Below are 13,849 nucleotides of genomic sequence, written 5' to 3'. Positions count from 1 at the left end.
CGTGTTGTCCCGTCTCCATATCTATTAATGTCCAGCTTTTTCTTAAAATCATGAATATTCCTTGCGTTGACCACTTCCACGTCTAAACTATTCCATGCTTCCACCCTTCTATGAGGGAAGCTATATTTTTCACATCTCTCCTATAAGTGGCCATTTTAGTTTTTCCCATGCCCTCTCGACATTCTTCCATTCCACATACACAGATCTTCCCTATCCATTTTTCCATGCCAATCATCACTCTGTATATTGCTATCAGGTCTCCCCTTTCTTCTGTTTTCCAGGGTTGGAAGTTGCATTCTTTTCAGTCTGTCTTCATAAGTCAAATCTCTTAAGTCAGGCACCATTTTCGTTGCAGCCCTCTGTACTTTCTCTAGTTTCCTTATGTGTTTCTTTAAGTTCGAGCCCACTGTATTGTTGCATATTCAAGCCTCGGTCTTATCATTGCAGTAATTATTTTCTTCATCATTTCTTCATCTAGATATACGAACGCCACTCTTATGTTCCTCAATAAGTTCAATACTTCTCCAATTATTTTGTTTATATGTCTCTCTGGCGATAGGTCATTGGTAATTGTCACCCCAAGGTCTTTTTCTTCATGACTGGTTTTATGTCTTCATTTCCTATCTTGTACATACTCCTGATTCTTCTTTCACTCTTGCCAAACTCTATTTTCTTGCATTTTGTCGTGTTGAACTCCATTTGCCATGTACAGCTCCATTTCCATATTCTGTCCAAGTCTTCCTGGAGTAGTTCGCAATCTTTGTCACATCTCACTTTTCGTAACAATTTTGCATCGTCTGCAAATAGGCTCACATAACTGGACACCCCATCCACCATGTCATTTATGTAGACTGCGAACATTACTGGTGCCAACACTGATCCCTGTGGAACTCCACTCTCCACCAATCCCCATTCTGATGGTCTGTCCTTAATTATTGTTCTCATTTCTCTTCCTACCAAAAGTCTTCCATCCATTTTAGTAAACTGCCATGCACTCCTCCTACCATTTCAAGTTTCCAGATCAGTCTCTGGTGTGGTACCTTATCAAAGGCCTTTTTTAAATCCAGATATATTCCATCAGCCCAACCATCTCTTTCCTGTATTACATCTATCACCCTCGAATAGTAACATATCAGGTTTGTCGTGCATGAACGCCCTTTCCTAAAACCAAATTGACACTCACAAAGTATGTCATTTTTCTCCAAGAAGTCTGTCCATCTAGTCTTCACCACCCTCTCACACATCTTAGCTACCACACTTGTAAGTGACACTGGTCTATAGTTCAATGGGTCTCTTGTTACCTGATTTATAGATTGGGACAATGTTAGCTCTTTTCCAGTCTTGGGGCACTACGCCTTCCCTTAATGAGGCATCAATTACTTCACAAACTTTTTCTGCCAATTGCTCCCTGCATTCTCTTAAAATCCATCCTGATACCCCATCAGGTCCCACAGCTTTTCTCACTTCTAAACTCCCCATCATGTTCTTGATCTCCTCCACCGTTACTTGAAACTCCTTCATAATCCCTTTCTGTTCCATTACCAGTGGTTTGTCAAAAGCAGTCTCCTTTGTGTGTGTGTGTGTGTGTGTGTGTGTGTGTGTGTGTGTGTGTGTGTGTGTGTGGCTTTCATCTGTCATTGTTACAGGCAAGGAGGGCAGTCGGTAGCTTCCTTGGTTTTACCACAACGAAAAAAAAAAAAAAAAAAAGGCTCATGGACAGACCCAAGAAAATAGAGGAGCGTGTGTTTGAGCCCCACACCGGCAGCAGGAGAGCGAGGTGGAGCGTGTGTGGTGGCCGGGAAAGTCAGTCCTGCTACGGCAGATAAAAGAGCTACGGAATACACAGAATTTTGATTATTGTTGTTTTTATTATTACTATCATTATTACTATTATTATTATTATTATTATTATTATTATTATTATTATTATTATTATTACTACTACTACTACTACTACTACTACTACTACTACTACTACTACTACTACTATTCCTATTATTTAGTGGTGGTGGTGGTACTATCGTCACTTATTTTCAACAGGGGCAGACGGAGTGGTGTGGCGCCGAACCAGCTCGTGTCGCCTCCAGCCGCCTTCACGTCCTTTTGACTCCAAGTGTGTTTGTGAGACGAGCGAGGCTGGTCAGTGGTTAGTGGTCAGTCTCACGCCACAACCACCACATGGCTAACACTTCATGGCTCCCTCACTGCTCTGACCTGACTTTTGTGTTGTCTATGATCAAACTTTAAGGTGGTTTCACACACGGTAGAGTTTTCGACTGAATATCGGTGCTTAGCGACTGGACAAACCAGTCGCAAAACAAGACCAACATGTCGGTCTTTGCTCAGTCAACTTGCGACTTTATTTACGTCGTGAAGTCACGCAGTAAGTTTAGATAATGTGGTCTGCAGGTGTAGAGAAGATGTCAGAGTTGGTGAGTGAACAAGAACACATATCTGGTACTACAGAAGTGAATCATACAGTAAAGAAAGCTTACGCAAATCGTCGTTGGACGAAGTAGCTGCCACTCTGCACGCAGTGTTTCCCTCAGTGCAGGGTGTTGTTGCAGGTGAGGATTGAAGACTTGTCAGGATTTCATTTGATCGCAATCGTGCATACTCTTATTAAGATTAACAATTTCTTTATGAGAAAAGTAAGCAAATTCAGAGTGTGGTAGTCACTCCTTTTTTTCCTTCTACTTAGCCAGGGACGTATCCACGGACACTTTCTTTTCTGTTGACTCTTCCGGTACGCCAAAAGAAGAGCAACCACCGCTTCACCATCGTCACTGGAGGAAGACATCTTGGCGGGGAGCTGTTTGTTTACACACTTCCCGCCAAGGCGCAAACTAGTCGATGCTTTCCAGTCGCTATGTGTGACGTCTTCCAACTAGAAGGGCTCAGTCGATACTTGTAGCGAGTTGCAATTTCAGTCGCAAATCGGCACGTGTGAATCTGCTTTTACTCGCTTATATCTTTGTCTTCAAGCATTTTTTTTTTGCTTCTATTGATATTATTATTACTATTATTATTGTTATTATTACTATTATTATTGTTATTATTACTATTATTATTATTACTATTGTTATTATTATTATTATTATTATTATTATTATTATTATTATTATTATTATTATTATTATTATTATTACTATTATTATTGGTACTATTTTTTAAAGGTAATAGTGCAATGGTGTTTCCAGCTGCATGTTTTTAAAGGCTGTAGTTAGAGACAAGTGGCTGCCTCCCCCCTACCCCCCTTGTGTGTTTCCCATTCTCCATGGATGAATGGATGGACAGACTGATGCTTTTTTCTAATGTAACGGGGAAAGCGGGCCAAGGACAACAGAAAGTAAAAGAGAAAAGAAAAAAAAAAGGTCCTCTTCGTTGTCCGTTCCCGTGCAAGTTCGAGAGAGTTAGCTAAAAGAAAGGGATAAATGTGTTGATCATAATTCATAAGTGACAAAATACTGCTACAGAAAATTCAATGTACGAAGTTTGAGTACCGAACACACTGACTCCAACCAGCAAAACCTTCCACTGTGCTGAATCTCATGCAAATACGGAACACTGATATTGGTTTGTCATGGAATGCTTATACGATCAATAGAAATATGTACATTCTCTGCCTTTCCATTTAAGCTAGAAGCGAACTACATCAATAGAATGAAGAAACAAATACAGAACTTGAAAAAGAGAGATCGGGACTGGATGATTAATCTAAGTAGTGTTAATAAAAGTTTGTATGTGCTTACCTGCGTATGTGTCTCCTGTTGAAAAGTGTGTGTGTGTGTGTGTGTGTGTGTGTGTGTGTGTGTGTGTGTGTCGGCATCTCTTTACCATGAGCAGTTAGGTTGCTTTTCTTGATTTAGAAGGCAGATTTTCTTAGATCATTAGAAAATTCTCTCTCTCTCTCTCTCTCTCTCTCTCTCTCTCTCTCTCTCTCTCTCTCTCTCTCTCTCTCTCTTAGCATTACCTCAGCAGTCTCTACACGAGGAGCACGATTCTACGCTACACCGTCGCTGTCTGTCTATCAGACTATATATCATTAGCAGCGGCGGCGGCGTCAACCAAGGAGGTTCAATATTTAATCTCCTTGGCGTCAACACATCCCTCTTATTACGCACATCATCCTGTCTTCACCAGTCACACTAGGACTGAACAAGGACATAAACCAGTTATTCTTACGGTATTGATTTATTTCATACATTTATTCATATGCTATCCTTTATTCAATTTTGTTTACATTTATAAACAATTTGTGTATATTAAGTTTCGTTTAAAGCAATGGTTGCCAAACTGTGTGGGGGAGAATTCAGCTGTGACCTGACAGTGCAATGGTGAAGGTGACTAGGAGTAAAAGACTGGTAGCAGGGGCGAGGTGCACAAACTGACAGTAATCAAGCATTGTACCAGTCAGTCAGTCAGTCAGTCGGTACAGCTTAGCAGTCTGGGCACCGCTGCCAGACATGTGATCATTGTGTCCGTAACATTCCTATTGTCATTATTCACTCAATCTGATTCAGTGTTACTTCATATGCGATTCAACAGTCTTTTAATATCAAGATGTGTATTTTTATCTCACTTTTGAGAGGACACAAAGCCTTGACTTAAAACTGGCAGTTGAAGCTGTAGGAAAAGTAACCTAATTGCACACTATGCACCCTTCCATGATCTCGAGGCTCGAGCAGCTGAGTCAGGCAGTTAACAGCTATCACTGCTCCTCACACTGTGAAGTTGTGCGCTCCCATCACCTCACTACACTGGTGAGTAAACTGTCACTCTTAAAACACTTGTGACGAAGTGCATTAGTTACTGCTGCATATCGTTAACTCCTTCAGTACTGGGACGCAATTTTTTACCATGAGTTTGGGTATGATTAGACCATTTTATTGACATTAGCAGAGGTCTGTATTGAGATCAGAAGATTGATGGCAAGTATTCACTATTTTTATTTCCTTACATAAGTTTCTGAAGCTGTATAAAATCACCACATAGTAAGAAGAATTAATTTGAAAATGCGTCATGGTACTGAAGGGGTTAATTAAGAGATTTTTTTTAAGTTAAGGCCTATAGCGCCTGTAGGCACACTTGAAGAGTGTATTATAAAAAAAAAAAAAATAGAAGCGCTGTTCAGCTTCCGCCCATTAGTGGCGCAGGCAATTTTATTTATAGTGGTACCCATATTTGGGCCCATATCACCACCCAAGCTTATCTTGGGTGTAACCACCTAGAATATGGGTATCCTGGGTGACATGTAGGTATCTTTAAACCATTCGACAAATGGCAAAGTGTTTAACGCTGTACGTGGTGGAATTCGAACCTACGCGTGGACGTCTGCCCGATCCCACGCTCACCACCTTATCCACTATGCCACACGGAGGTATGTTTCCGTACTGCCGTGCACTGAGCGGAGCGGCGAGGGACTTCTGGAACTACAAACGTCTATGGAAGCAAGTCATGCCAACTGCCGCGCGTTGGCCTGACGGTTTCTTGCGTCCTGCCGTATATGTTCTCAGTTTTAAAGAATTTTTGAGAGCCATTTATTTAGGAAGTTTGTGATGGATGCTTTGATACCTACAGGCTGTTCCTTCTTCCTCCACCTGCCTCTAGGCCGTGTGGTGTTTGTGGCACAGGAAGCGAGCAACTCTATCTGGCAGGGTGGACTATAGTCCCACTCAAATATGAAGGCCGCTTAAGGGGGTGGGGGGAGACCTATCGGGGATTCCCCGGCTGCGGCGTCTCATGCACGTGTGTGTGTGTGTGTGTGTGTGTGTGATTCACCTCGGCCGCCTGCTGGTCACCCAGCCAGTCTTCCCCATTACGGAGCGAGCTCAGAGCTCATAGACCGATCTTCGGGTAGGACTGAGACCACAACACACTCCACACACCGGGAAAGCGAGGCCACAACCCCTCCAGTTACATCCCGTACCTATTTACTGCTAGGTGAACACACCCCACACATTAAGAGGCTTGCCCATTTGCCTCGCCGCTTACCGGGACTCGAACCCGGCCCTCTCGATTGTGAGTCGAGCGTGCTAACCACTACACTACGCGGTGTGTGTAAAAGAGTAAAATGTGTGGAAAAAGAGTAAAATAAAACAACAAAAAAGATGCATGTCTACATGTCTATTTTAGAGAGAGAGAGAGAGAGAGAGAGTGTGTGTGTGTGTGTGTGTGTGTATAATCCTGCTTACGCGAGTCTCAACAGTTTACGTATTGGTTCTCCTGTGACGCGGCACACACACACACACACACACACACACACACTCTCTCTCTCTCTCTCTCTCTCTCTCTCTCTCTCTCTCTCTCTAAAATAGACAAGTAGACATGCATCTTTTTGTTGTTTTATTTTACTCTTTTCCACACCACCCATGAGGTAAGAATTAAGGTGCGTTTTTTTTTTTTTATAGAGGTTTTACCCTGTAGGCATAATCCTCTCTCAGCTATTTAATCAGACAGTTCTTCGTCAGAAGTGTCCTCCACATTGATAATAAAAGAATCCTCTAAGCAGAACTTGTTGACGCTGTAAATAATTAATTTCTCTTGACTATGAAGGTTGCGATGGCGAGTAGCGCGGACGAGATATTCACCTTCCATCCTGAGCGACAGGGAGGGGAGGAGTGACTCGATTTGACCTGGGGATTATCAGCGGTCAGGGAGGTTGACCTCACCCATGTCCAACCTTGAAAAGTAGCAACGCTGGAGAGCAGTGGTGCTACATTTTGTGGTATCTATACAAAATCATTGTCTTCATTACACTAAAACAATATTCAAAGCTCTCTATACATCCTTAGTAGAAATTTAGAGGAATACACTTTTATGACGGTTCATTAAGATGTAAGTTAATAATGAGATCGAAACGTGTGCGACAATTCTCTCAAGGGATCGTATTGCAAACCAGCTGGCGCGAAGACACAGTCACCCTGCCACATACCGCTTTTTGATGTGGTGCCAAACACTCCACTTGTATGAAAACAGTTTTGAGATATTTACAAAGGAGCAGATATGAAGAATGGATGTAGAAAAGAGATGTTTGGGAGATAATGTTTAAGAAAGGTAGAAGGTGCACAAGTATAAAGAGTTTTGAGGTTGTTAAAGGAACTATATGTGACAGGAGATATGTACTGGATGAGATCATGAGATACGAAGAATAAATGTAGAAAAAGAGTTGTGTAGATGATGTATGTACAAGACATATGGAAGATAAATAGGTAAAGGATAAGAAGATATAAAGATTGGTTACCCGAGGCGCCAATGTGGAAATGTGTAGCCTACTGTCTGAAAACCTTATCTGAGTCGCGTAATGAAAAGGATCAAAGAAAATTATTGCTCTTGAAAAAAAGTTTATGAGAGCCATAAATCTTGGTAAAAATCAATATTATACTAAATTTCTGTGCAGATAAGGAGTTTTCTTTTTAGTTCTTTTCATTCCTGGTGGATTTGTATACCTGCAGGAAATATTGTTGGTAACTTCAACTTTTTTACCCGAGACAACTGGATTTTCTTTTCTTTTTTTTCTTTTTTTTTTCTTTATACCATGTGGGCTTTTCACGGGAATTTCTGGGCTAAAGAGGATACTTTTTGTGGCACCTCCTATCTCAAAGCCCACCCGCTAGGAAATCCTTGCCCCGAGTGAGGAAGCCCAACCTACACTCGGACCGTGGACAGGATTCGAACCCGTGTGCTTGGAGACCCCTCGGACCCCAAAGCACGCATGGTTCCAGTGTACCACGGTGGCACCTACGATTCATCAAGAGCCAGTGGCACCTTCACTACTTCTAAAAGCCTCTACTTGAATTGACATGGCATTTTAAGAGTGGTTTTAAAGTTCTAGTAACAAATTAACAAGATTTCTACACTTAAAAAGGTTTAGTTGAAGTGACTCGGAATTTTAAGGGTGTTTTTAACTCCTTCAGTATCATGACGTGCTTTCATATTCATTCTTATTACCTTTTGGTGATTTTATACAGCTTCAGGAACTTATGTAAGGAATTAGAATAATGAAGACTGGCTAGTAATCTTCTGACCTCCATAGACCCGCCCTAACGTAAAGAAAATGGTCTAATTACACCAGAACTCGTGGTATAAATGCGTCCCAGTACTGAAGGAGTTGAGATCTTCTGTTAATATGGACTCTGGCGAATAAGCGAAATAGTCCTTCTGTATCTCTGAGGCGAGGTCACGGACAAATCTTAGTGCTAATTATTTCTCATGACTCATCATAACTGTATGCTGGTGTGGCTGTCAGTTTTCAAACAGATGCAAGCGAGGCGTGACTCTCCGCCAACACAGCAAAGGAGAAGAAAGCAGATACACAGAAGTTGTCTAGGATTAAAGCTGTTTACCCAGGCCAGTCACCGGGAGGTGGGGGGGGAAGCATAATTGTGACTTGTCTTAACGTCCTGCTCTCTCTGGTAAAGGACTCAGGGTCACGCCATCATTCCTGCTGCTACACACTTCTCCTACACTTCATTATCATTAATATTGCTATTATTATTATTATTATTATTATTATTATTATTATTATTATTATTATTATTATTATTTTCTGAGTTATATCTCTTTCACTTTCCTTTTATTTCTTATCATATATCTTCACTACCATTACTATCACTACTGCTGCTGCTGCTGTTGCTTCTATCACTCAGAGAGAGAGAGAGAGAGAGAGAGAGAGAGAGAGAGAGAGAGAGGAGTGAAAGATAATTTTCCGGGAAGCCCAAACGTTTCTGTGCACCCGTAGCATACTCGTCTGTTGCGTGGCACTTGAGCACAGTGGATGAGTGTTACAAATGTGAAGTTGATACGTGGCGGTTCGATAAAGGAACACTCTCTTATTCCTCTCACCACTATTCTGTCTACCTCTCCAGTGCAGGAGTTAACCAGTACTCTCAATCATTCACCACTATTCTGTCCACCTCTCTAATGCAGGAGTTAACCAGTACTCTCAATCATTCACCACTATTCTGTCCACCTCTCTAATGCAGGAGTTAACCAGTACTCTCAATCATTCACCACTATTCTGTCCACCTCTCTATTCTGTCCACCTCTCTAATGCAAGAGTTAACCAGTACTCTCAATCATTCACCACTATTCTGTCCACCTCTCTAATGCAAGAGTTAACCAGTACTCTCAATCATTCACCACTATTCTGTCCACCTCTCTAATGCAAGAGTTAACCAGTACTCTCAATCCTTCACCACTATTCTGTCCACCTCTCTAATGCAAGAGTTAACCAGTACTCTCAATCCTTCACCACTATTCTGTCCACCTCTCTAATGCAAGAGTTAACCAGTACTCTCAATCCTTCACCACTATTCTGTCCACCTCTCTAATGCAAGAGTTAACCAGTACTCTCAATCCTTCACCACTATTCTGTCCACCTCTCTAATGCAAGAGTTAACCAGTACTCTCAATCCTTCACCACTATTCTGTCCACCTCTCTAATGCAAGAGTTAACCAGTACTCTCAATCCTTCACCACTATTCTGTCCACCTCTCTAATGCAAGAGTTAACCAGTACTCTCAATCCTTCACCACTATTCTGTCCACCTCTCTAATGCAAGAGTTAACCAGTACTCTCAATCCTTCACCACTATTCTGTCCACCTCTCTAATGCAAGAGTTAACCAGTACTCTCAATCCTTCACCACTATTCTGTCCACCTCTCTAATGCAAGAGTTAACCAGTACTCTCAATCCTTCACCACTATTCTGTCCACCTCTCTAATGCAAGAGTTAACCAGTACTCTCAATCCTTCACCACTATTCTGTCCACCTCTCTAATGCAAGAGTTAACCAGTACTCTCAATCCTTCACCACTATTCTGTCCACCTCTCTAATGCAAGAGTTAACCAGTACTCTCAATCCTTCACCACTATTCTGTCCACCTCTCTAATGCAAGAGTTAACCAGTACTCTCAATCCTTCACCACTATTCTGTCCACCTCTCTAATGCAAGAGTTAACCAGTACTCTCAATCCTTCACCACTATTCTGTCCACCTCTCTAATGCAAGAGTTAACCAGTACTCTCAATCCTTCACCACTATTCTGTCCACCTCTCTAATGCAAGAGTTAACCAGTACTCTCAATCCTTCACCACTATTCTGTCCACCTCTCTAATGCAAGAGTTAACCAGTACTCTCAATCCTTCACCACTATTCTGTCCACCTCTCTAATGCAAGAGTTAACCAGTACTCTCAATCCTTCACCACTATTCTGTCCACCTCTCTAATGCAAGAGTTAACCAGTACTCTCAATCCTTCACCACTATTCTGTCCACCTCTCTAATGCAAGAGTTAACCAGTACTCTCAATCCTTCACCACTATTCTGTCCACCTCTCTAATGCAAGAGTTAACCAGTACTCTCAATCCTTCACCACTATTCTGTCCACCTCTCTAATGCAAGAGTTAACCAGTACTCTCAATCCTTCACCACTATTCTGTCCACCTCTCTAATGCAAGAGTTAACCAGTACTCTCAATCCTTCACCACTATTCTGTCCACCTCTCTAATGCAAGAGTTAACCAGTACTCTCAATCCTTCACCACTATTCTGTCCACCTCTCTAATGCAAGAGTTAACCAGTACTCTCAATCCTTCACCACTATTCTGTCCACCTCTCTAATGCAAGAGTTAACCAGTACTCTCAATCCTTCACCACTATTCTGTCCACCTCTCTAATGCAAGAGTTAACCAGTACTCTCAATCCTTCACCACTATTCTGTCCACCTCTCTAATGCAAGAGTTAACCAGTACTCTCAATCCTTCACCACTATTCTGTCCACCTCTCTAATGCAAGAGTTAACCAGTACTCTCAATCCTTCACCACTATTCTGTCCACCTCTCTAATGCAAGAGTTAACCAGTACTCTCAATCATTCACCACTATTCTGTCCACCTCTCTAATGCAGGAGTTAACCAGTACTCTCAATCATTCACCACTATTCTGTCCACCTCTCTAATGCAGGAGTTAACCAGTACTCTCAATCATTCATCCCTTTCTCTGGCACACTCTGGAACTCCCTGCCTGCTTCTTTATTCCCACCTTCCTGTGAGCTGAACTCACTGAAGAGGGAGGTTTCAACACATTTATCCCATTCTTCTGGTTAACTCTGTCGGACCTGCTCGGGCACAGGCATTTTGTTTAATAATTTTTGTTGCCCTTGGCCTGACTTCCCACTCTTCCATAAAAAATAAATGAAGCACTGTCATTGGTCATGTAGCTACAGTCGCCACGCCTTGATACCCATGGAGTATATACCGTGACACATTTTCACCACAAGTTTTATGTACGATTAGTCAGTTTTGTTTATATCACGAAGGGTTTATGGAGGTCAGAAGATTGATGGCCAGAATCTTCACTTTTCTAATCGCACCTGCATGAATTTCTGAAGCTGTATAAAATCACCAAATAGTCACCACAATGAAGATCGAGGCTCATGTTCTGAAGGGATTTTATGACAGTTAGGCATGTTTTAGGGGCATTTGAAGACAGTTTGGCATGGTTTGAGGACATTTTTAATACAGTTTGGCTAAGATAAGACCATTTTATTGACATTAGCAAGGGTTTATGGAGGGCAGATGATTGATGGCCAGAATCTTCTCTATCTAAATCCCCCACATGAGTTTCTGAAGCTGTACAGAATTAGAACAGTAACCACAACGAGTGAGGGCTGAAGTGGAATGATTTTAGGTGTCACGTTCTCAGCCTGAAATTCACATTGTTTCGAGGCGGCGATTTTGAGCAGTGTGTGTCATGACGGCCACCCCCCCTCCCCCGTCCCACGTTCCCTTGCCCCTTGTCCCCTTGCCCTTTGCTCTTTTGTCTCCTTGTCCCTTCACCCTTGTCCCTTTGGCCTTGCCTTGCACCAACACCACATTGCACTGTTTGGAGGTGTGTGTGTGTGTGTGTGTGTGTGTGTGTGTATTTTTAGGATTTTTGTGTGAAATAACTTGATTTGCTGTAGGTGTTTCATGCGTTTGTTTGTATAAATGGACGTTTTATGTGTTTCAAGGTATATCTATGATCTAAGCCATTTACAAGTTGTTATGGAAAGCATTTTGATGGACCATACCTTCCAAGTCCTCGTGTAACTGAAATATTTGGCTGTGGTTAATAAATATCTATCTATCTCTGTCTATCTGTGTGTGTGTGTGTGTGTGTGTGTGTGTAGGTGTAGGTGTGTGTTTGTGTGTGGTTAATAAATATCTATCTATCTCTGTCTATTCATGTGTGTGTGTGTGTGTGTGTGTGTGTGTGTGTGTGTGTGTGTGTGTGTGTGTGTGTGTCTGCGTGCATAAACAGATTAATACACAACATCAGTAAGTGTAGTGAGACTCAAAAATTATGCAAATCACTATATTACATTAGCACATGACATCAAGACACACATGTTATCTTCTATCCTTTCTCAAGCGGAATTTTCTGAGTTTACATTAATTATCTTTACAGCAAACAAACTGACGAGAACAGGAGACTAGTCAACGTGAGAGAAAAAAACAACTACTTGCCAAACAACAATACACCCATACACCACCACCACCACCACCACCAGTAACAAGATCGAGACAGGAGCAGCGATGGGAGGAGCCAAGGCAACGAGTAGTGGCAGCGTTGGGTGGCGAGTGGCGGACCTGCTGGCCACCAAGATGGAAGGTGGCCACTTTACCGAGGAGCAAGTGGCGTGTATCATCCAGATGGTGACAGACGGCTCCATGGATGACTGCCAGCTGGGTGAGGACTGTGGACTGAGGATTGTTCTCTCTCTCTCTCTCTCTCTCTCTCTCTCTCTCTCTGATAGATATGTACCAGTTTTCGTAAGATTTATAGAGAAAATCATGGCGTTAGATTGCTTTCTTGTCTTTTCATTTGTTTTCAGAGAGAGAGAGAGAGAGAGAGAGAGAGAGAGAGAGAGAGAGAGAGATGGTAATAGGTAATGCTCTAGTCCCAACAAGTGTTTAGTTACGAGAAACAAACTGCAACTTCCTCACCTTTCTCTCAGCAGGTGCAGGTGTTTAGTTAACCCCTTCAGTACTGGGACACATTTTTACCTTGAGTTTGTGTACCATCAGACCATTTTATTGACATTAGGAAGGGTCTATGGAGGTCAGAAGATTAATGGCCACAGTCTTCACTATTTTAATCCCCCACATGAGTTTCTGAAGCTGTATAAAATCACCGAATAGTAAGCAGAATGAATATGGAAACGCGTCATGGTACTGAAGGGGTTAATGAATCACCTGTGCCCTTCGTGAACAGGTGCGCTGCTGGTGGCCGTCAAGGTGTTCGGCATGAACCCTGAGGAGGTCGTGGCGCTCACCAGGTACATGCGTGACTCAGGTAAGGGCACGTGACATCCTACGCTACCACATCCTACATTGTCTCTCACTCTATCCTACATTTTTACTCACTTTTTTTCATTCTCTCTCTCTCTCTCTCTCTCTCTCTCTCTCTCTCTCTCTCTCTCTCTCTCTCTCAGTACTGGGGCACATTTTTATCTTGAGTTTTTTGGGTATGATTAGACCATTTTATTTACACTAGGAAGGATCTGTGGAGGGTAGATGGTTAAAGGCCAGGCTTCACTATTTTAACCACCCATATAAGTTTCTGAAGCTGAAGAAAATCACCAAATAGTAAGCAGTTTTGTTATGATTAGATAACTTTATTTATATAAGGAAAGGTGAATGGAGGTCGGAAGGTTAATAGCCAGTCTTCACTATATTAACCCATCTTAAGTTTATGAAGCTGTATAAACTCAGCAAATAGCAAGCAGAATGAAGAAGAAAACGCACCACGGTACAGAATGAGTTAAGGAAGGAAAAGAGGCTCTGGAGTGTCATTCGTTTTTATCATCT

General features: G+C 42.1%; 1 protein-coding gene across 2 annotated transcripts in view; it reads left to right on the top strand.

The window, feature by feature from the left end:
• The first annotated feature begins 4,606 nt into the window (after positions 1 to 4,606).
• LOC123508959 (thymidine phosphorylase-like) overlaps positions 4,607 to 13,849 on the top strand; it is a 19,978-nt gene continuing 10,735 nt past the window's right edge. The window contains exons 1-3 of one of the 2 annotated variants that reach the window (XM_045263041.1): positions 4,607 to 4,763; positions 12,447 to 12,728; positions 13,254 to 13,334. In XM_045263041.1, the coding sequence (XP_045118976.1) occupies positions 12,575 to 12,728; positions 13,254 to 13,334 (235 nt within the window). In that variant the 5' untranslated portion in view covers positions 4,607 to 4,763; positions 12,447 to 12,574. The remainder of the gene's footprint in view (positions 4,764 to 12,446; positions 12,729 to 13,253; positions 13,335 to 13,849) is intronic. The other variant, XM_045263032.1, reaches the window with a different exon arrangement.

Source organism: Portunus trituberculatus, chromosome 3, assembly GCF_017591435.1.
Source record: "Portunus trituberculatus isolate SZX2019 chromosome 3, ASM1759143v1, whole genome shotgun sequence".
In the NCBI taxonomy this organism is placed as follows: domain Eukaryota; kingdom Metazoa; phylum Arthropoda; class Malacostraca; order Decapoda; family Portunidae; genus Portunus; species Portunus trituberculatus.
Note: the sequence above shows the minus strand (reverse complement) of the source record. Positions and strands in the feature narration are given on the sequence as shown.